The following is a 20,749-nucleotide window of genomic DNA, read 5'->3' on the forward strand; positions in this document are numbered from 1 at the left end:
ATCTCTCAGTTGTTAATCAGCTGGAACATCTTAAATTTACCAGATTATAGGCATTTTTAAGGCCCTGACTGTTTTTAGTGGTCCATTGCAGCTTGACTCCACCATGGAGTTAGTACAAATCTCAAACCCAGCTTACTTTTCCTATTCTTTTTCCTCCAGCTTTGCATCCTAAGGTGTGATTTCTGGGGATAGTAATAGAGGATATTTACAGAAGAGAAAACTGGGCTGAAGGAGGAGGAGACTGGGAAAGGAAGGAGGCACTTGAAGTTCAACCTGAGGAGTAGCGTTAGTCTGCATCTACCTTCTCCAGCTGGGAAACAACATTGTTATTTGCAGTGAACAGATGTGCAATGTGGTTGTCAGAAACTAGGTGCAGTAAAACTTAAAAATATTTTTCTCTTGTATCATAATAGCACTTTTTCAGATGCTAATGACTCCGGTTCATACCAGTTTCCTGAACTTGGCAAAGCGCTGCATATAAACTTTGCCCTGAGGGCCACTTGCATGCTCTAGGAGAATAAATTTATGGTTTAAAAGTTGAACTGCATGTTGTTTAGGCAAACAAAAACATGATTTCACACGGAAGTCTCTAGTACTGTATAATATGAAGGAGGTGAGTTCACAGACTTGCATCTTCCAGAGCAATTCACATTTGGGTTAAAGCTGAGCATTCAGTTAAAGACACAGCGTTCGGAAGGAGGAATGAGAGTAGGAAATGAGGGAGGGAACTCGTATGTGTTAAATTTGGCAAAGGAGGGAGGGTTTAACACGGAGAAGCATTTGTGTTTGTCATTTTAAACAAGTCTAATGTTATGCTGCTGTGAGGAGTTGTTTGTTTCTGCCCTGCCTGAAAGCCAAGTGTGAACTTCTAGAGAGACTGTCTAGTGCAGTGTATCTATTCAAGAATGTATGAGTTTGCTGTTTAAATACAATTTGGATGCATATCCCTTCAGACTGTTTATAATGTTGCGTCTTTTCACTTCTGGGGTAGCAAGTTCTGGACCTTTTTCTGCTTCTTTACCTGAATCTTGTGTTGGAAAAAAATGGGTCTTAAGAAAGCACTGCGGTTCTGTGCTATGAAACACTGAAGTTAGTCTGTACTGTTTTCCTTATCAGATTAAGTGCTGCTTTGTTACTGAATTGTATTGTGTTTCTGCCTTGTGTCTTCACAAAAATGAAGTGCATAGTTCCTTCTGTCTTCGGACTTGTAGATTCAGACCTTTTCTGTGGACCACATGAATTCTTCTGTTTTACCGACACAGTAGTATTGATAATGCTTTCTGTATTTATTCACAATTCTTATTTTTTGAAGGTCTTGGTACCCCTGGTTCTGCTACAACAATTTCTGATGGAGTTAACCAGACGGGGCCAGGAACCACTGAGCGCACTTGTGAACTTTGGGGTGACATATCTAGAAGACTATTCTGCAGACTATATCATTCAACAAGGAGGATGGGTAAGAAGACAATGTTTAATTTTCATACTTTGTTCAAAGCTTATTTCTAAGTGTGATACTAGTCTCAACAGCAGCAAAAGCTAAGAGGGTTGTTAGAAGTAAGCAGATGAGAGAAGGAATGCCCTAGAAAAAGGAAAAAAAAATGCAGGAGATCAGGTTGGAAAGGGGTCTTGGGCAGTCATCTATCTCACCCCTCTGCCCCAAGGCAGAATTGACTTTTACCCATTAATTTCTGATGTTTTCTTTGAAGACCTATGTGATTGGACTCCACAATTTCCCCAGGCAGTCTCTTTCAGTTCTTTGCATGTCTGGTTTGTTGGATTACCGTTGAAATTGAAGAGGTCCTTGATGTCAAATAACAACTACTTTTCATACCCTGTGTTCTAAAGATACTAGCTTGTTGCTGTATGGTGAGCTTTTCTTTATATGTTCTTTCCTGCTAATACACATACAGAATTGCATTTAGAAACCAGCATCCATAACAAGAGATACTGTGCCTGAGAGGCTCATCTTTTTAATATTATCTTCATACTGGAGTGACTGTTGGAAATGGTATATGGTTTTTTCCCCTTAAATTTCAGAGGGCTCTTTAGCAGATAAGTAATTGGGGAGCACTTCATACCGAATTGTCAGTAGGCACTAATTTATTTTTATAAGAAGTGATAAAATAGCTAATGCATCTTGGGTTTTATAGCTATATAGGCACATGGATAGAATGAGCAATCAAGATTTTTTTGTGCTGCATTTCCTTGTGGAAATTTTCGGTTCATGGTAACCAGTGTTCCTGAGTCATGGCATGCTGAGAAAGTTTCATTTAAAAATACATCACAGAGGCAGCTCACAGCTGATGAGCTGGATCTTGAAGGTAGAACTGTGCTAAAGGAGGCTGAGCTTTAGATTACTGGCTTTGGGAAGGATGCCAGATTTGAATGGAATTAATCTGGGATTAGTGAAACGGCTCCAGCAAGTTGATTTATTCTAAAAAGAAAAGCTGTTCAGGAAAACCCAGTGATTAAAAAGTGCTAGTAGGAAAAATCTCATTCAGACAGCTTCTCATATTCAGGATTTTACTCAAAGTTTTGTTGTTTTTGTTTTTTTTTAAGAGTAGTTTGCTCCAGAATTTCTGCATGTCTGCACCTTCCTATATCCTTTTCCTTCCCGGCAATCGTGGATAATAGTTTTCAAAGCCTTCGGGAGGGATTGTTTGTCTTTAATGGACAGAAACACTAACAGCATGCAGCCAAATGACCTTAGGTCATTTGATAAATGCACTCATATTTCAGAGTATTTTCATCACAGGGAAGATCCTTACTTGCAGCTTTAAGACAGATGGATGTTAGTGCTGTTTTGCAGTTCTGCCTTTTTTTTCCCTCAGGAAAGGGTGCAGTCTGTTCTCTAGCCCCTGTTTGAGACCTGCTATTAACATACTTAATACAGTGCAAAGCCTCTGAAAACAAGCAGCTTTCCAGCATGGCCTCCAAGGGAGGGGGCTGTGCTTTGTGCCTGTGTGACTGTGCATGTATGTACAGGTCTGGGTAGTTGGTGTTTAATGGGCTACGAGCTTGTCTGTATACATCCAGTCAGGCATAAAATCAGACTGACATAAGCGGTACAGCAAACAAGCCAGAGCTATTTTTGAAACAGCAGAAGAGGCAAGGAAAGAGACAAGGTGATGAAAATCCTTTCCAGCTGAATTAATGTAGCTGCACTAACCCTTTGTGAGTTGCTCTGGGGATGGGGTTGGGGACCCACTGGGCTTGTGGTTTTATGTGGAGGAAAGGAATATATGGTTTTATTGTATATTTTCTCCTCGGAAGGAAGATGTTCATTTTTACTGAGTGGCATGCTTCTTTGTTCCGTGTCTGCGGGATGGTGTTCTGGGGATGACGGTGCTGGGAGCGGGGCGTGGGGTAAGGGTGGGGAGAGTGTTTGTTTCTGAGAAGGGCGAGGGAAGAGCCTGGCAGGCTGTTTGCCATCACACAAGTGTTTTGCATTTTTTAAGATAAGCATCTGCCACGGGGGGGTCTGTGTGCCGGATCAGGTTGTCAGTAATAGTTTGCTAGAGCCATAAGGGCAATGTAGAAACCTGGGAGTCTCCAGAGAATTATGTTGCTGTGACAGTAAGAGGTTCAATTTTTGTGTTATTGCAGAGTGGTGTAAAGATAGGTCTTTTCTACAGCTGCTAAGAGCTTACTTAAAACTGAGAGGACACCCGAACAGCCTGTCTGGTTTTTTTGTGGATCAGGAGCAGAGGAGAGCTTCACAGGAGTCAGCTTTTCAGGGGCAGACCTGAAAAATTCTGCAGTGTCTCGGTGCTGTCTCTTCCCTCAGCACCAAGTAATTTGGGGTCTTCCTCAATTTTTGGATTGAAGTCAGCCTTTGCCAGGAAGGAAGTAGCCAGTCAAAGGTAAGGGGTCAGCTGAGCCCTTCCTATGCTCCACTGCAGATCTGAGGAGTCAGAATTTTACAGAGCTGCGTCACTCAGCGGGACCACTTGCGGTGTCATGCTGTGCAGCCACGAGGCAGCTGGAAGAGCTCCCAAGGTCCTGCGTCTGTGCAAGCCTTCAAGTTTTTTTTGTGGGCTTGGGAGGCTTGTAGGTCCAGGGAAAGCATCTGACTGAGGATGGTGAACAACAGTTAACTAGAAGCAAAATTGCTAGCTCAAGGGAATAAAGGTTGATAAATTGGATAGCTATGTGGTAGATTTCAAGAAATAGATGTGGCTCGTGAGGAATGGGAAGTTTGGGATACCAGAGGTCAAGCCTCTGAGATGAGAAGGCACTTTTTGATTTTTTCATTCCAGTCCTGCAGACCTGTGGTGATAAAGATGATGTGTTGAAACAGTGAGTGTTCCCCTCCCATTCTCCCTTCAAGCACTAGAATTGTAATTCAGCTAACTTTTAATGGTTGGTGAGAGAATGGCTGGCCTGTTTTTATATTCAAGTGCATAAAATATTTTGATACTATGATTCTGGCCATTGTGTATGCTGTTCCCCTTCCCCTTGGTCTGTTTTACCGCTTTAGGGTGAAGTCTTCAAGTAGGAATGTCTGCAGCACACTGCATATTGTGTTTGGACACAGCTGGCAACAAAAATGTGAATGAAGAAATGAAACAACTACTCCATCTAGCTTACAGTCTCTTAGATTTGCAGGTAGACGCGAGTTGAGTTTGGAGGACTGTGGGAAAGCAAGGAAACCTTGCTTTCTTCTGGGCAGCCTCCCTCTTCCACTAATTGTAGAGCCAGGTTTGGCTGCAATTCTTACATTTACCCTGCTTGACTTTAAGTTTTAGTATGGTCTTTTTGCTGGAGCAAAAAGCATGCCTGGCGTTCCAGGTTCTCTAAATAGACCCATGTGGCGACACACATTTCTTCCTCCTGACTCTCTGTTTTGAACCCAAATGGTCATACTATGATCTCTTTCCCTTATCGTCTTGAACCATCGCAAACCAATTCCCAGCCCGATTTAGCAGTAGCTTCATTCTTCTCTTTCTGGAAAACAATGTTATGGCTCAACAAACTGACATGCCGTGCACATGCTGTCCCCTCCCCTTCTCCTCCTCTTCCCTCCCTTCTTCTCCTCTCCCCTCCCTTCCCTCCTCGTGCCTCCCCTCCCTTTTAGCTCTGACTTCTCCAGGGCTGAATGCTGCTGCATCAGAAGCAATTCTTGGTCTCCTGGAAAAGTGCACAGTAAGGCCAGTCAGTTGGTAAGGATTTTTTTTTTCCTCTTCCTTTCCCACCCCTCCTCCCAAATAATGTATTTCTTCTCAAGCTCTGTGGATCCTGTTTTCCATGGTTAGATTTCATCTATGTTGAAATATTCTGGAAATGTCTATAAGGAGGAAAAAGTATAAGATTATTTGGAAGCTAGCTGCTTTTTTTTTTCCCCCTCAGATTCACATTCATGTTACAAGCCCATCTGCTTTTCACTTGTTTGAAAGGTGAAATAAGTGCATGCAATTGGTGTTTATTGGTATTCAGTTAATAACCTTTCTTCTCTCAGTAAGAGGCTGGTATTTGTATTTGTGACCCTTAGTTGAAATTGTCTCTGCCTTCCCAGGGTTCTTGTCTTATGATGTTCAGATCCGGATTTGAATTTAATTAGTTATTTGCCCATGTTGAAGAGAGTAAATTTGCTTGAAATATGCATAGTGTTTACAGTTTCATATCTCAGCCTCAGAAGAGCTGTTCTCTGTTTCCAGTGTTTTGTTTTGGGCTTTTCTGCTGGTTTTGACATTTTCTGCAGTGCTGGTGATCGAATAATCTGTACACTAGAGTCTGTTAACAATCTGGAGGATTAAAAAGAGTAAAGAAGCACTTGTCATGCTGGGGAAGCGAGGCAGTCAGTTTGCGCTACTGGACACTGAAATCTCCTGCAGCAGTCCAGGTGTCTGCCTTGAGAATGACAATGCAGAAATAGAGAGACGTGCTCCACTGGAGGGAGAGAGAAGTAAGTTTAATATGGTAGAGATGCAGGAAAGGGCAATCTAATTAGAGAAGCCCTAGAAAGGAGTTTTCCTTGCAAAATAATTATCCTTTACACTTATCTCAGAGCACTGCAGTGGAACATCCACTTTTATTTGTATGTTACGTTTTTGGTAGAGTAATAGATTTTTTTTATTTTTTAGGCACTGTGACTGAAGGAGAAGGAACTTAAATGGTCAAGGAGCAACTAGATTTCCTTTCTTTTTTCCTTTCCAACAACTCCAAATCAGTCTGTCTGAAGAAGTGGTCTCTAAATAACTGAATTTACTTCAATTTAAACTGATGAGCCTGAAACCTTAAAGGGCGTTGTTTTGGTGCTGACTCTCTGCAGATAGTAGAGGTTACATTGGAGGGCAGGGGAAGGAATAGGATCATTCCTGCAGGCTTTCCAGCCAAAGCATTCCTTCAAGGGATGAGAGCAGTGGCTGCAGTATCGGTGCGCTTTATTTTGGTTCACACGACCATTTTTCTTTTCTCCTTTGGTTTTTGTTTTCCCCTTAATAGAAAGTACAGTCCTGTTTGTGGACTCTGCCCTGTTTTTCTTGGCTCCACCTATCTTGAATACTACAATAAATGCCTGAGGGATTTTTGTTATATTTTTTTTAAAATGTATTGTTGTAGATCTGGGTGTTGTCAGCTGCCCCTTGTATAATCCATTTCTCTGAAGGATTAGCAGGGTAACGCCCTCAGGTCTGACTTGAGCGAGGGTCTGAAGAGGCATGGCATAGCGGGGCTGCGGACAGAGGCACAGAGCGGGTGGAACTGCAGCCCGGTTGGCGCCTGTGGGAGTGAAGCTGTCCCGACCCCAGCAGCCGTCTGTGGGCACAGCCTTCACCTGCTCAGCCCTTGGCACTTCACCAGTACATGCTGCTCCTCTATTATGGCTAGAAATGATATGACAAGCGCATTTCCAGCTCTGGGGAAATCTGTTATTTTGGGAATTTTGCTTATTTCCCCAGAGGGAGATCTCTTGGGATGCCCAGACACAAACCAGTTCATCACTCCCTGCCTTTTGTTTTTTCAGACCCTAGATTTTAAGCACAAATGCATTTGATGGGTTGCTAGTACTCATATTGTCGCTGTGACACTGTCGGTGCAAGAAAAGTAATGACTGAACCTCATTTCTCTCTGTGATAGGTTATGTTACAAGATAAAGTCAGTACTCTTGCCTAAGAATCTTACTAGCTGTGTTGAGTGTTTTGAATTTCTTACCGTGGTAAAGACTGCTTTCCTGGAACATTTGTGTTCTGCCAGAATTTCCTCCAGTACCTCAAGGCACTCTTTTTATTGGGGATTTTATGTGGGTCTGCTTCATTTCAGGGAGAAAAAAAAGTTCAGGCAACATAGATGTTTTTTCCTGCAAGGTGTCACTCCTCTCTGACCTGTATATAGAATTTTTTCTCCTACTGGTCAGAATCACGCTCTGGGGTGTATGGGTGGCTTGCTGGGCTGCATAGCTTTTCTGGGGGCTTTTTAGCATCTTTGGAGAGGAGTTCTGTATGAGTTGCCTGTCCACATAGTTCCTTTCGTGAACAGACTTAACTGTTACCTACCTGTTTATACTTCTCTAAGAACTGAACCAGAGAGACCAGCTGAGCTTTTCCGAACACTTAAACCAAAACTAAACCAAACCCTAGAAGAACACCCACAGCGTCCACAGCAAGCAGGCATAGTTGATTTGCTTGTGTCTGTTTGTCTGAGCTTACACAGCAGGGCTTTCAGAGTCTTCTCTGAGATGCAGTAAATGATCTGCTCGACACCTTAATGGCGATCTCTTTCCATTCATTATCTACTAACAGCTCCATTACAGATTCAGTGTGTACTACTACTCCTACTATTTTTTGTAGGAAAAAAAGTTACTTCTATTTTTGAGGCATTCAGCATTTTGCTTTGAATATCTATTTCCAGCAGAAGCAGCTTTATATAAATCAGTCTGAAATTATTCTTCTGGTAAATAAGAGTTTTGGGGTTTTTTATGTGTATTTCAAGTTTTTGGTGTTTAGCAAAAATAACTACGATAGTAAGTCAGCTTGTTTGTGTACAATTAATAGCACTTATTAGAAAACTACGAAAAGTAGTATAGTCATCATGAGAGTCAGTTTCCAAGTCCGTTTGTTTGTTTGTTTGCTTGTTATGTTTGCTGTCTTTAAATCGTAATTGAAACTTGACAGGTGTGTTAAAGTACCAATTTCCTACTATGTGTTAAAGGTTGGTAGTGTTCTGAATCCACTGCTGAGAATGTTTTTCAGCCAAGGCCAGATTACTGACTGACCCTCGCAGGACTGCAGCTGAATCCAGACTGATGGGTTCTGCTTATTGGAGGTGCTTTCAGATATTTTTTTTCGTTATTTTGTTACCAGTTTACGGTTGCCTAGCGTAGCTCACCCTGTAGCATAACGGCTATAACCTACCCTGAGGGCTAGTCTAGCACATTTGTTGAAAGTGCTTTCTGTCACTTGTATAAGTCTCGTGAAGAATTTCTGCGAGTCAGACCCCATAGGTTGAGGACAGTGGTTGACTTCTGGAGCTCCTTTTTGAGGTCTGCAAATGCCACCTCGACAGAATTAAGTTGATCTTCTCCTCAAGACCACCTCATGTGCTGTGGACCATCCTTGTTGTGTTCTAGCCAAGAAGGGAACTATTCAGTTCTCATCATAACTTGTGCCAACTCTTCCCTCAAGTGGCAGTGGCTGGTATCAGGAGTGGCAGGGTGCTGCAGTGAGGGACTTACTCTTGCTTCTGTAGACATCCATGACGTGGGTCTGTGAGTATGCTGGGTAAGGAAAAGCACCCCACGTTTGCAAGTCTCCCACCCCAAATTTGAAAAAGAGGAACTGTGATTGTTCAGGTGTGGAGCAGTAGACTATAGTTTACAACAAGCAAAGCAGATAACGAAATGCTTGCACACATTCCTATTTACCATTAAATCTAATGAGTAGGGCTTATATAAGGCCTCAGGTTATTGAAAATCCTTCCACATGTTCCATCCTGACCTGAATTAATCTGTCTGTGGGAGCTTTGCTTCTGGGTCACATCTGTAGATGAATCAAGAGAATCATCCTAAATGTCATTTTTTATTGCAGCTCCTTTAAAAGAAAAAAATAAAACCCAAGCAACAAAAAAGTGCAAACCGTAACCGAATCAGCACAAAATCGTAGCTTTATCCTCTTGACTTTCTGAATTAACTCTTAATTCAGCTCAAGAAATATTAATCATGTATCCTAAATAATGCCTATTAGTGTCTGGCTTTTCAGTTAAAACTTCATAAGCTTTTAATGAAAAAGTAGTGAAATTACCCACTGACACTCAGCATGTTAGCTTTCCCCCAGGTTTCTCGACCTCAGGCAATCTGTCTCATCAAGCTTGGAGACTTGTGTCCCTGAGGCATTGACACGGAAGTCAAATTCTCTGTAAAGTCAGAAAGGAATCGCCCGCCTTTATAAGGCTCTGATTTATAGGGAGCCAGCAACTGGTAACTCTTCTGAGGTCAGTACAGTCTGTGTGGGAAAAGGAACAATAAAATGCATGAGCCTCTTCGGTCCTCCCTTCTGATGATGGCAGGATGGGTGTGTGGCATTGGTACACGTATTAATGAAGCGTTTGAAATGTTGAGGATTGCCCATGTTTCCCCTATTACCATCCCTTCATTCCTTACCCTCTCTGAAGTGGTTTATCCTGCACGATACCCTGAGCATATGCCCAGACCTTCCCTGCATTTTGTGAGAAGCGTACCTCCAGTGAAAGTGCTCCAGCAAAGCACGTGGCCTTTAAAAAATGCCCTGATACATGGGAATAACTAGAATAACTAATGCTCGGTCTATATATGTCAGTGTGGGGCCCCCCCGTTTATTAACCTGCTGAGGATCTGGCATTGCATCATACTGAGCTGAGATATTTTGCTGGGCTTGGGCAGCTACTGGTCCGCATAGTAGCTGTGGTGGTACCTTGTCTCTACTACTTGTTCATTTTTATCATGGTCAGATCATCTATGGGTTCCCTCGAAAGAACAGCTTTGATTTTCCTTAGGAGAGGAGAGGGAAGAGTTGAGGGTGGTGGATCAGGAGGAGAGCAGAAGCAGAGGCTGGAGGAATATGTCTTGAGAAGTATAAGGACGGCGTAAATTTCACCGCAGCCTATACCTATACCCGCTTGTCCCCACTGACTGTAGGTGGCTCCTCCCTGCCGTGGGCTGCTGAGTCACTGCTCAAGGGCGCTTGGCTTTCGCCACTGTACAGTATATGGCTTGAGGGGAATTTAGGCCATCTGAATATGGCCCTAGTTGGTGCCTTTTTAGTTTATTACTGAAAAGAAGTTTGCTACCATCACCTCGCCAGAGCTCACAAGACCGTAGGAGCATAGTGTGGTTTTGGAATATTTATTTTATATGCGTCACGTTGAACCAGTCACAGCAGCGTGGGTGCACTCCCAGCGGTATGTTAAGAGAAGAGCTGGTATCGGTTGTGTGTCCCTGTTCTTTTTGCTAGCGTAAGATCACAGACGTACTCTGGTTTGTTGTGATGTGCTGCAGACAGGAAATAAATTGATTCTGATCTGTGGAAGGGTAGAGCTGAGCAGAGAGGGAGGGTAGTACAGAGGTTCATGAGATTGCCGGTTTTACCCGTAGTTGTGTCATTGTTTCATTGCTGTTGTTCTGAGTCTGTATCGCCTGTGGAAATAAAAAATGTGCTGTGATCATAGGTGTCTGTTAGTAGCTTATACTACAGTGAGAATATTTCCTACTTAATCAACATCCAGAGAAAATCCTGATGATCAAAAGGAGCGAATGTACGATGTCAGTGTCTGGGCCGCGGGCTGCCTCTTTGTTCTCAGCACAGGGCAGTGGGAGCAAACCACAGCGACTGACTCCCTGCTGTGCCGCTCTCAAGCATCTGCTGGAACAGGACAGGTCGGTGCTGGTGTGGGGTCCTGTCCTTGCGTGCAGCGGAGCAGCTGTGGCCCACGCTCCTCAGTATTGGGTCTCTCTGGATCTGGTAACCTCTGCTTTTACTTAAGTTTCTTGGCTCTTCTTTTCCATTGCCCTTACTTTGGAATGCTGGTTGTTGCCTCCTCCTAGGTCGTAGAGCTCCATTTTGCCTTAATGGCCTGAGGTGCATTTCAAAAAAAATTTAGTTCTTCTGGTGAAGCATGACTTTCAAGAGGGTACTGGAGTCTAACTTGTCAGTCACTGCTCACAGAGCAGAGCTTGCTTTAGGTTTGTTGGCATCTGTGTGGTGCCTGAACATTTTCCCAAATGTAATGCTTTATTAATGTTTTATTTCAGTCTGAATCGATCATTCGTGGTGATCCTTAAGTGGTTAGTGAACGTCTTGGTCGCTTTTAACCCTTCCCCTGAGGAACTCTGTGCATTATTTCTCTTTAGACTTTCTGAACATGTTACTGGCTTGGATGATGTTTCCTACATCCAAGCAATTTAGAGGCATTTAAGAAGAAAGGTTCCTTTTGAAGTGTTCTGTGAGATTCCTTTGCTCATGCACAAATATTTTCAAAATTCCATGGGCTGAGAAGATGAGATTTACATCCCACCCCTGCCAAAATACATTACAAAATCCGTATGTTCCCGGTGGTGTCCTGTACTACAGCCTTCACCGTTGTACCAAAGCCTCCAGGAATGGGTCCATCAAGTTTTGCAAAATGGCAAGGTGTTTTGGGGGAGTGGATAGAGGATCCTCACTCCTAGACTCAACTCAGGCTCTGCTGACCCCTTTTCACAAATTTTATTGATACGGTAATCATTTCCACTGCAAAGGATTAAAGTGTTACTGCCATAAGTCGCACAGCTCTCCCGAGTGCAGGTTTAGTGCTTTCGCCACGCGTCCACTCCCGCTTCGTTTGCTCCCTCTGCAGCTACCGCCAGTGACCAGCAGTGTTTGTGCTGTCTCTCCTGTGCCTGCCAACTTGCTTTTTGGTTTTTTGGTGGTTTTTTTTTTTTTGTGTGTGTGGAGATCCTTCCCCCTTCTAGGGACGCGAGGAGTTGCAGTGTGTCTGGTGTCTCTGTGGAGAGTCCGGGCCTCTTGTGCTTCCCCAAGAGAAAAGCGCACTGCTGCTGGCCCAGGCACTGCGAGCTCTGCGAGTATGCCTACTTTGAGTTAGATGCCATTGACTTGTAGGCCCTGAATTCCTTGTGTATTTGGAACTAAGAGATAATTGGGAGTTACCAAAGCTGAAAGGCATTTTCCGTCTGCTCTCTGAGCAGGGCACTGGTATCTATTGGGTGCTTTTGGCATCAGTGTGAGCAGGTGCAGCTGCTGGCCCTGCTCCAACCCAGTCATGCTCGCACACGGGGGGCCTCTCAGTGGGCCAGACTGGACACTGATCAGGGTTAAAAACAACTCAGTAAAATGAAGAATGTGTGGGTTTTTTTAAACCTGGATCCGTTCTTGACGCAGACTACTGCATGGATCCATAAAAATATGTGGAGCAGCTGAGGTGAGCACCTGAATGGGAAACCATCAGTAGGAGACTGGAGCAGAACCAACCCCCAAATTCAAAGGTGTCGGGACAATTGCTTGGAGCGCTTTAGGAGAACTATTGCGTGTGGAAGGGAGCAGGGAGAAAGAGAACAAATGGATTTAAAAATTTTTTTGTTCATGTTATGATGGGACTGTACAGGAAATTATACACTGGATTGAATGAGGAATTTGCAAAGCAGGGGCTCCCAGCGCTGCAGTACTTGATCAAATGTTCACATTATTTTTGTTAAGAGCAAGAAAGTAATTGAATCTTTGTTAATGGTTTCACAGGCTTCTATGATGCGGCATAAGCAAACTTTGGGGTTCTTCTTTGCCACATCTCTTGTTTTTATGTTCTTGGTATCACAGCCATCTTAGGTTCTTCTTCTGCACTTCATTTTTTTTTCCACTTTTCTCCTTGAAGCACATCTCTTCCGTGTCCCGTACTCAGCAGTCCGTGCATGGGTAGGATCAACAGTGCTGCTCCTTCTGTAAGGAGGGAGACAGTCAGTATTTTACGCTTGCAGTTTCTCTAACTGGAACCCACTGTCAAATTTTAGGATGCCTACAGATTTTTCCCAGCTAAATAAGAATGAGCAAACCCTGTCAGCATCTTTGGGTGTCTGTACGCAGTTGTTTGTTTTTACTTAAGTTGCGTAGCCAAAATTGTTATGACAGTCTTGGAAAGTGAACTCATTTAAGAATAGCTAAACTAGTTTGTAGTAAAATACTAGAATTACTGTAGAATCCAGCTTGTTGGTACAAAGTAGAAATACCGGCTTCAGGTAGCACTTGAAATGTCATAAAATTAATGTAAGAGAAACACTGTCAGATTAAAACGGACAAGCAATACAGAGCACTTGCACAAAATTGAGAAGGGGGTGGTATTCACCTGGGCTGTATTTGCTTTCTTTTTCTTTGTTTTGTTTCAGTTTGGTTTCAGAATTTGATATCTTGTCCTCTGGTTAATAATGCCCACATGGTATGTTTTGACGGTGTACTCAGCGATGCAGTATCATCAGGGGAAGGAGGGGCTCCCAGCAAAGCTCCTATAAGTGGTTCCATTCTCTGGCAACGCCAGCTGGACCAGCTGGGTTCTGTAATCTCTTCTAAAATGTAGGTCAGACAACTGCCGCTCCTGCAGAGGCCCTCTCATCTTTCTTCCAGCCCCGCCACATTTCCAGGTGTCCTGTTCCCTCCCGTACAGGGGAGGTAATGCTGAAGCCATTGCTCACGTGTTGTGTCCTCCTTTTCGTTGTAGGGGACGGTCTTTACTTTGGAATCCGAAGAGGAAGAGTACCCCGGGCTCATCGCAGAGGATAGTAATGACATCTACATCCTGACCAGTGACAACTCGGGACAGGTGAGCCCCCCGGAGTCCCCCACGGTGACCACGTCGTGGCAGTCGGAGAGCCTGCCCGTCTCCCTGTCAGCGAGCCAGAGCTGGCACACAGAGAGCCTGCCAGTCTCCCTGGGACCCGAGTCCTGGCAGCAAGTGGCCATGGATCCTGAAGAAGTCAAAAGCCTGGACAGCAACGGAGGGGGTGAAGAAAGGAGTGAGAACAACTCTTCCAACTCAGATATTGTTCATGTGGAGAAGGAAGAGATACCGGAGGGGATTGAGGAAGCAGTGGTGTCAGCTGTCGCTGCAGAGACCATGCAGGCGGCGTTTCCAGAACCCCCTGCTTCTTTACAGGAAGTAAAACCTCAAGCTGAAATTGCTGCTGTTGAAAAAGCACATCCTTCCGCACTTCTGTGTACAAAACAGGAGGAAAAGGGAAAAGTGGCTGAAGAGCTTGTTGAACCTGAAATCCCTGTATTAAGTAAACCTGTCCCAAAGTTAGTCCCATCAGAAGAAAAGGCTGCACCAGAACCTGAGAAAATACTGCCTCCAGGGGAAAAAAAAGTGGGGAAAGAGGGCCGTTTGGAAGAAATAGAAGAGAAATCCTCTGCTGCGGAGGAGAAGCCTATCTTATTGCCGGAAGGGAAATCTATATTGCTGTACGGTGGGGCTGCTGCGGTAGCTATATTAGCTGTAGCAGTTGGAGTAGCGCTGGCGCTTAGAAAAAAGTAACAGAGCTCTCTTGAGGAGGAGGGGGGAGAGAGAAGAGAGCGCGATCCGATTTTTGTAGTTGTGTTACCTAAAGGTTGAGCTGCCTGCTGTTTAATTGGACATTTGAGTAACTTAATGGTGATGGGGTGAGGTTGTTCAATAAGCCTCCAGCTATGGACAATCATGTTTTTAGTAGAATTGGGGCGGGGACTGGTTTTTCGTGATTAAAGTACAGGGGTATTTTTAAAAAAAAAAAAATAAATTCTGCAAATTTAAGAACTTAAGTGCAGGTGCTGAAGAAAGGGGTGCTTGTACTCTAGGAACTGGAACAGAGAATCCCCAGGGGAAGGGGAGAGCCAGCTGCTGCCAACCCCTGGAGTTTTTGGCTTCTCAGACTGACCGCTACGCAGCTGTGCTGGCTTGTCACTTCCCGTTGCGCCCCTGAGCCTTTCCTAACCAACGTTAGCCAACCCGAGTCCTGTAGCGAGAGGCTGGTCTCCCTTTTGTCTCGGCTTCCTCTCAGGTACAGCACTGCTCCCCCTAACCTCGCAGGTTCCTCCGAAGCCCCAGTGGGAGAGTGCTTATTCTTACCTCTTTGCTCACACCGGTTTTGGCCCCTAACATTTACTGGAGCTCCATACTGTAAAGATGCTGCCTCTCTATAGCTGTATTATCTCTGAGCATCCTGGTGTTCCTGGGGGAGAGGTGCAGGAAGGTGCTTTGGCTGCCAAGGAGGGTGGGAGGGATGCTGCCATTCACCAGTTTGAGAATCCATGTGCTCTGCTCCTGCCCGGCCCACTTTACTGCCACCCTTGAGTTACCAGAGGTTCAAAATCCATGCTGGAAACGCTGCTGTTCTGATCAGTGCTCTGATACCAGGGTGTGTTCAGCAAAGATATGGCAAAACTACCTGGAAGTGAGGCCGACGCCTCCTGTGCAATTCAAAGGTTAAATGCTATGCTGTCCTGTATCACGCTGCAGCCTGTATCGTCGTTCCCAGGTTAAGCACAGAGTGTATTTAGTCCTACCTTGGTCTTGGCTGTGACAGAATCCCAGACACATAAGGCAATGGAGTCTAGTAACTGAGCAAAACAGCATTAAACATCTCTGTCTGCCTGTCCCTGACCTGACCTGGCGTGTTGTTCAGTGCGATTTCTTTTGTGACTCTGAATCTGTCATTAGCTGAACTTACAGGTTCGCAAATGATGAGGAAGTTATTTTGGCAAAAAGTATCTTTCTCGTCCTGCAGTCGCAACGCTTCCGATGTGTGTGAAGAGAAGCGTTTGAAGTATTGCCATCCACATTAGTTACGTCAGATCCAACCATGTGCTCCTCTTTCAGCGCGCGTTTCTGTCTGTCCTTGTCCGTACGCAGCTGTGTGGGCAAGGCCTTAGGCTGTGCAGGCAAAGCTACTGACGTGTCCCTGCGGGTTCGTACTGGCACTGTGGCTTAGACCAGGTGGAGGTAGGAGGACGGGAACTCGGGATAATGTAAAAAGCGAAATGTGAGCTTACGGGAAGCTTACTCTTCATGAAGCACAAAGGTACTTTGTTTCTAAATAACCTTTATCTAGAGTACATCTCCTAGTGAGCCTGGTCTTAAGTGCTCTGAGAATGAAAAGATTTTAGCACATTCTCTATTTTACAATATTCTTGCTACATTTTCCTATCCCATTCGTATTGCAGGATGCTGGGAAGTCAGTAAGAACCTGGCAGATGCTGAGGAATTTTGTTGTTGTTGTTTAAGCTTTTTTGAGAGTGGATTTTTTAAGAAAACTTCTTGGCTTTTGAACTCTGTGTGTGTGCGAAGTTGAATACTGAGAGGAAGGATTGTCACACGTGTACTGCTGCTGTGGACTGAACTCGGGAGCACTGAAGTTCTGGACTTCACTGTTGATCATTGATTGATCTTTTTCCATGTACAAAAGGTAGCAGGTTGGCCTTAACAGAAAAAAAAAAAACCTTTACTATGTTGTAAAATTGAATTAACTCTATTTTTGCCATTTCCTGGCACCCCGTGGGTACTGTTGTTGCTGCGCTGTGGTCCCAAATGGGTCACTGGGACCTCCTCACACCATGAGCTCTCCAGCATCTGCCTTCCCTCCGCCACGGTTCCCTCTTCTGGAATCTCACGGGAGCTTCCCTTGAGTGGAGAGAGATGTCTTTATGCTCCTTTTATCATGGATGTGCGCTAATGTTTACAGTTTTGCTTCATTTCACATGTTGCAAGTGTTTTATTGACAAGTGACACAGTCTGTGAGGGTACCTGGTCGTTCCTGTGTGGCAAGGGCTGCTTTACCGCCTGGTTAGTCGGGGTAGGTCCGCCCCTCTCCCGCTGCTTTGCTGACGGCTTCCGTTTCTTCTCCGGGTATGTTCTCTGTGGGAGACGGGCCATTCTTAACCCAACCTACGTACCTATGTCCTCGCCTTCCTGAAGGTGATGCACCTACATTGGGGACATCCCCAATCTGTAGCCACGCAGCAGGTTACACAGAAGTACTCACATACACGCTGAGGCAGAGACGGATATTATTTCTTTTTTGACATTCTGGATAACTTGTGCGCTATCTTGGGGGGGGGGGGGGGCGGGGAATTGAGGTGTGCTTTTAGCGCTTCTCTGTACTTGGTTGTTTCAGTATTCGATGGGTACAGGAGAGACAAGAATAAATCCATGCCGGCGAGGGAAAAAGTCCCTAGCTTGTTGGCACAAGGAGCCCAACGGCTCAATTAAATAAAAGGTGTCTTCTTCCACACGCAGCAGTGAGAAGAAGGTGGCAGCAGTAGTAAAGACGACAAATTACTTGTTGTGGTAAGCATTTTCATGATGGGGCAAAAGCCTTGAGTGTCTGGTGTGTTGCTGCAGTTAACGGACCAGCAGCTGCACCATGTGTTTTGGTCACTTGGTCCCTTTGTTATATTAGTCGCATTTTAGGGTCTTAGATCTGACAAGTCAGCAAGAATTTGTACCATCTTCTCCCCCACTGACTGAGCACGTGTTTAGAAAATTTATCACATGTCTCTTTCCTCTCGAAACACTCTTTTGGGGTCCTGTGGTCAGAGCTGGGACAGGCCCCGTGGGAGTCACCGAAGGGCGGGTAAGCTCAGATGGCAGCATTCTTACAGACTTGAGTGCCAGGCTACGCTTGCTCTGTTACAGGTGTGAAATTGAAAATGGAAAGGTTGTTTTTTTTTTTAATTCCCTATCTTCAAGTGTATTAAAAGTTATCCTAAACTGCAGGATCTGATTACCCCAAACCGCATGATATGACCTGTCTTTAGTGGATTTCTTGCAGCTGGCAGATGAAAGGTGTTAGCTGCATACTTACAAAAGGGCGTATGGAATTACTCTCACTTGTGTTGCTTATCCCCTTCCCAAAAGTGCCTCAATATCTGTCCTCGAGTGGCCTGTACCTTAATAAAGTCTCTACCTTAGACCCAGTCTTTCTTCACTTTCTCCTTGTCTGCAGCGCTCCCTAAAGCTGAGATGCTAAAACAGCAGAGGACTGAATCTACCAAAAATAAAAAGTGTTAAATACTTAAGGAACTTGCAGCGGGTAGCACACTAAATAAGGAGGTGGCAAGGAAAAGGCTTTCAAGATAAGGTGCAACTTTCAGGCCTTGTGGTGGGGAGCTGGGCAAGCTCTTTCTTCAGCAAGCATTCCTGGAATAACAGGCTGGGAGCAAAGACTGAAACCCAGAATACCTCTGTTGCTTAAAAGCCCAAACCACAGACACAAAGCCACGTCCCTGCGTGGTGCGGCCATGTGCTGTGCGAGAGCCTGCTGGAGTCCTGCTGCGGCCTGCGTCCCGCAGACTGCAGCTGGCAGAGCTGTGCCCAGCTGCTCAGCTACAGTAGACAGTACACAGGGTGCACACAGAGGGGCAGCTTGAAAACTTACGCTTTTGGTCCTTGTCAGGCTAGGTGGATGCTGAGTAGGGGCTGTCAGGGTGATAATTCGGCTGCTGAAAAATACTGAAAATAACTTAGATCTAAAAATACTAGGCCTGGCCCAATGAAACAAGCTCAAGACAAGAAAGCAATAGTTCTGCAGCCTTTTGTCTGGTCAGATGTGACTCATTAAGCAGCTGCCTGCTCCAGGTACTCACCAGTCTGAGCTGACGCTCCTAGCATAGAGCCAGACGATGCAGTGGACGCGTATTCTCTGTTTAGTGTTGCGCCTGGTTTTGGACCCCAGTTTAACTTCTGGCTGGCAGTGAAGTGCCTGTTGTTGTGGTGTTTGCAGTTGGTTGTTTCTTTCTTAACCTGCCTTCTAGAAAGCAAATTGCTACAGCTAGACTCCATCCTTGCTGCTTGCGAGGGCTTGATCATTTTTTCTTTTTTTCCTCATCCTGGCTGCAGGCTGTGCTCAGGGTGGCTGCAGCACAAGCAATGGTTGAAAGGTGTAGTGCCGAGTGCTCTTGCATAAGGCAAGGTCTGTTGCCAGAATCCCATTTCCTTCCTTTTCATGTAGCGCTGATCACAGCTAGGCTAACACTTTGGACTGGATATTTTTTAAAACTAATCAATGCTTTCTAATGGTCATAAATGAAAAGTTTCACTAGTGCTAAACAAATGAGATTCTGAAGTTAGTTTAGTCTTTTTTCTCATTTTGATAATTGTAATAGAGAAAGCAATCTGAGGATATAAGCCTTCCTTACATTTAATTTCAGCAACAGTGCTATGGCAGTACTAGCAAAGCCTTAGTAAGGTAGATGTTGCTATTCTGGCAAAAAAAAATAGAAGCGCTTCTGGCAGCATAGTCTCATTCACTGAACGTGAGCAAGCTCATGCTACAGAATAAAAGTGTAATTACTGGAAGATGTTGCTGTGAACCCTGCTGGGGTATAGAGGCATGACCACAGCACCAGCTGCCATGCCAAGGGAGAGCCCAGGGCTTCAGTAGAACATCTCATTCCAGGCATGACACATACTGCAGGTCAACTCAGTTTCCCAGTGAAACACAAGAAAGGCAAGGCACATTATCTCCTGTACCTATTGGAGGCAGAAGCTGTGCATGACTTAAATTTGGCTTGGACTACTTAATTCCAGCACTAGGAAGGTCACAAGAACAGTATTGCTTTGACTCCATGTATGCATCTGTGCTTCAACGTACAAGCTCTGTATTGCTGTTAAAAAAAACAGGGGGGGAGTATTTATAGGGTTTAAGCCACCCCACATGACGCTGGTGGAGCTAGCGCTCAGGCCCCTGGGGGGCAGGGACTGCAGGGCTCACCCCAGCCTCTGCTGAAGTGGGCTCTCCTGCCTCAGGTCCTTGCCTGGGGAATGAGCACTGCACCTGCCTGGAGGGGGGTCAGCTGTAGTGTCACCAATACATCTGGGGAAACCACAGCACAACATTGCTCCACTCCACTGCCTTCAGTTAAATAACTTTATTGCTTTTTTTCCTACTTAGAGCTGACCCTCTCTGGTCTCTTAGGTAGGCTGACATGCTTCCTCCTAGCTAGAGGACTATGGTTATGCTGTAGAAGTGGGGGAAGCTACAGTTAGCTTCCAGTAGAAGCTGCTTTTGCTCTCCTTGCAGTATCTGCAGAGGAGGGAAGGAACGCTATCACTTTGGACAGAACAAGCTGCAGAGGATGCATCTTACTGCTACATCTTTAGGGGGTCTCTCCCCATTTTTAACTTGCATTATAAGCTTTTATTCAAGTGTAAAGCTAAAACCCACTCTGACCAAAAGAATGCCACTTGATTGGTTAAGTAGCAAAGACTAATGGGACTGACTCTGAAGCATGTGCACATCAGGGGATGTTTTCTACTAGGCTTCTGCTAGGTGTAAGCAGGTAGTGATGGGCTTGCAGGGATTTTAGTCTCTGTTCTCAAGGGGCTTGCCTGGGGGAAGAGACCCTGACTGGTCCTCAAGTCACCCATTATCCAAGGAACTGGTCATATTGTTCCTTTTAATATGCAAGTGCAGCCCTCTTGGGGAAAACTGTCTAAAGCTTCTTGTGCCATTTGGTTAATAAGTGTTTCCACCTTTAAAAGAAAGTTCTTTCCAGCTTCATTGTTCTATATTCAAAGTGAAGGGGTATGTACATTTTTTCCCTCTGCTAATGGGACACTGCTGTAAGACCATGCCCCCAGGTTGCACTTTAATAAACGGTACAGTTTTCAAAAACTAATGTGTAGGCTACTACTGGGCTTTATTTATCCCCTTCCTGTTCTAGTGCAGGCACAAAGAAAAAAAGGTGGGTTTACTTATGCAAGGCACAAGGTCAGGACCTGAGCATCTCTATTGCCACCAGCTGCATAAGCAGTAGTAAGTCAG

At 44.8% G+C, this 20,749-nt stretch overlaps 1 protein-coding gene across 1 annotated transcript in view; it reads left to right on the plus strand.

The window, feature by feature from the left end:
• Positions 1 to 20,603, plus strand: part of BCL2L13 (BCL2 like 13) — a 45,224-nt gene extending 24,621 nt beyond the window's left edge. Inside the window, exons 6-7 of the mRNA XM_064458660.1 lie at positions 1,313 to 1,456; positions 13,672 to 20,603. Of these exons, the coding sequence (XP_064314730.1) occupies positions 1,313 to 1,456; positions 13,672 to 14,484 (957 nt within the window). The 3' untranslated portion in view covers positions 14,485 to 20,603. The remainder of the gene's footprint in view (positions 1 to 1,312; positions 1,457 to 13,671) is intronic.
• Positions 20,604 to 20,749: the final 146 nt, after the last annotated feature.

This window comes from Phalacrocorax carbo, chromosome 1 (genome assembly GCF_963921805.1).
Source record: "Phalacrocorax carbo chromosome 1, bPhaCar2.1, whole genome shotgun sequence".
In the NCBI taxonomy this organism is placed as follows: domain Eukaryota; kingdom Metazoa; phylum Chordata; class Aves; order Suliformes; family Phalacrocoracidae; genus Phalacrocorax; species Phalacrocorax carbo.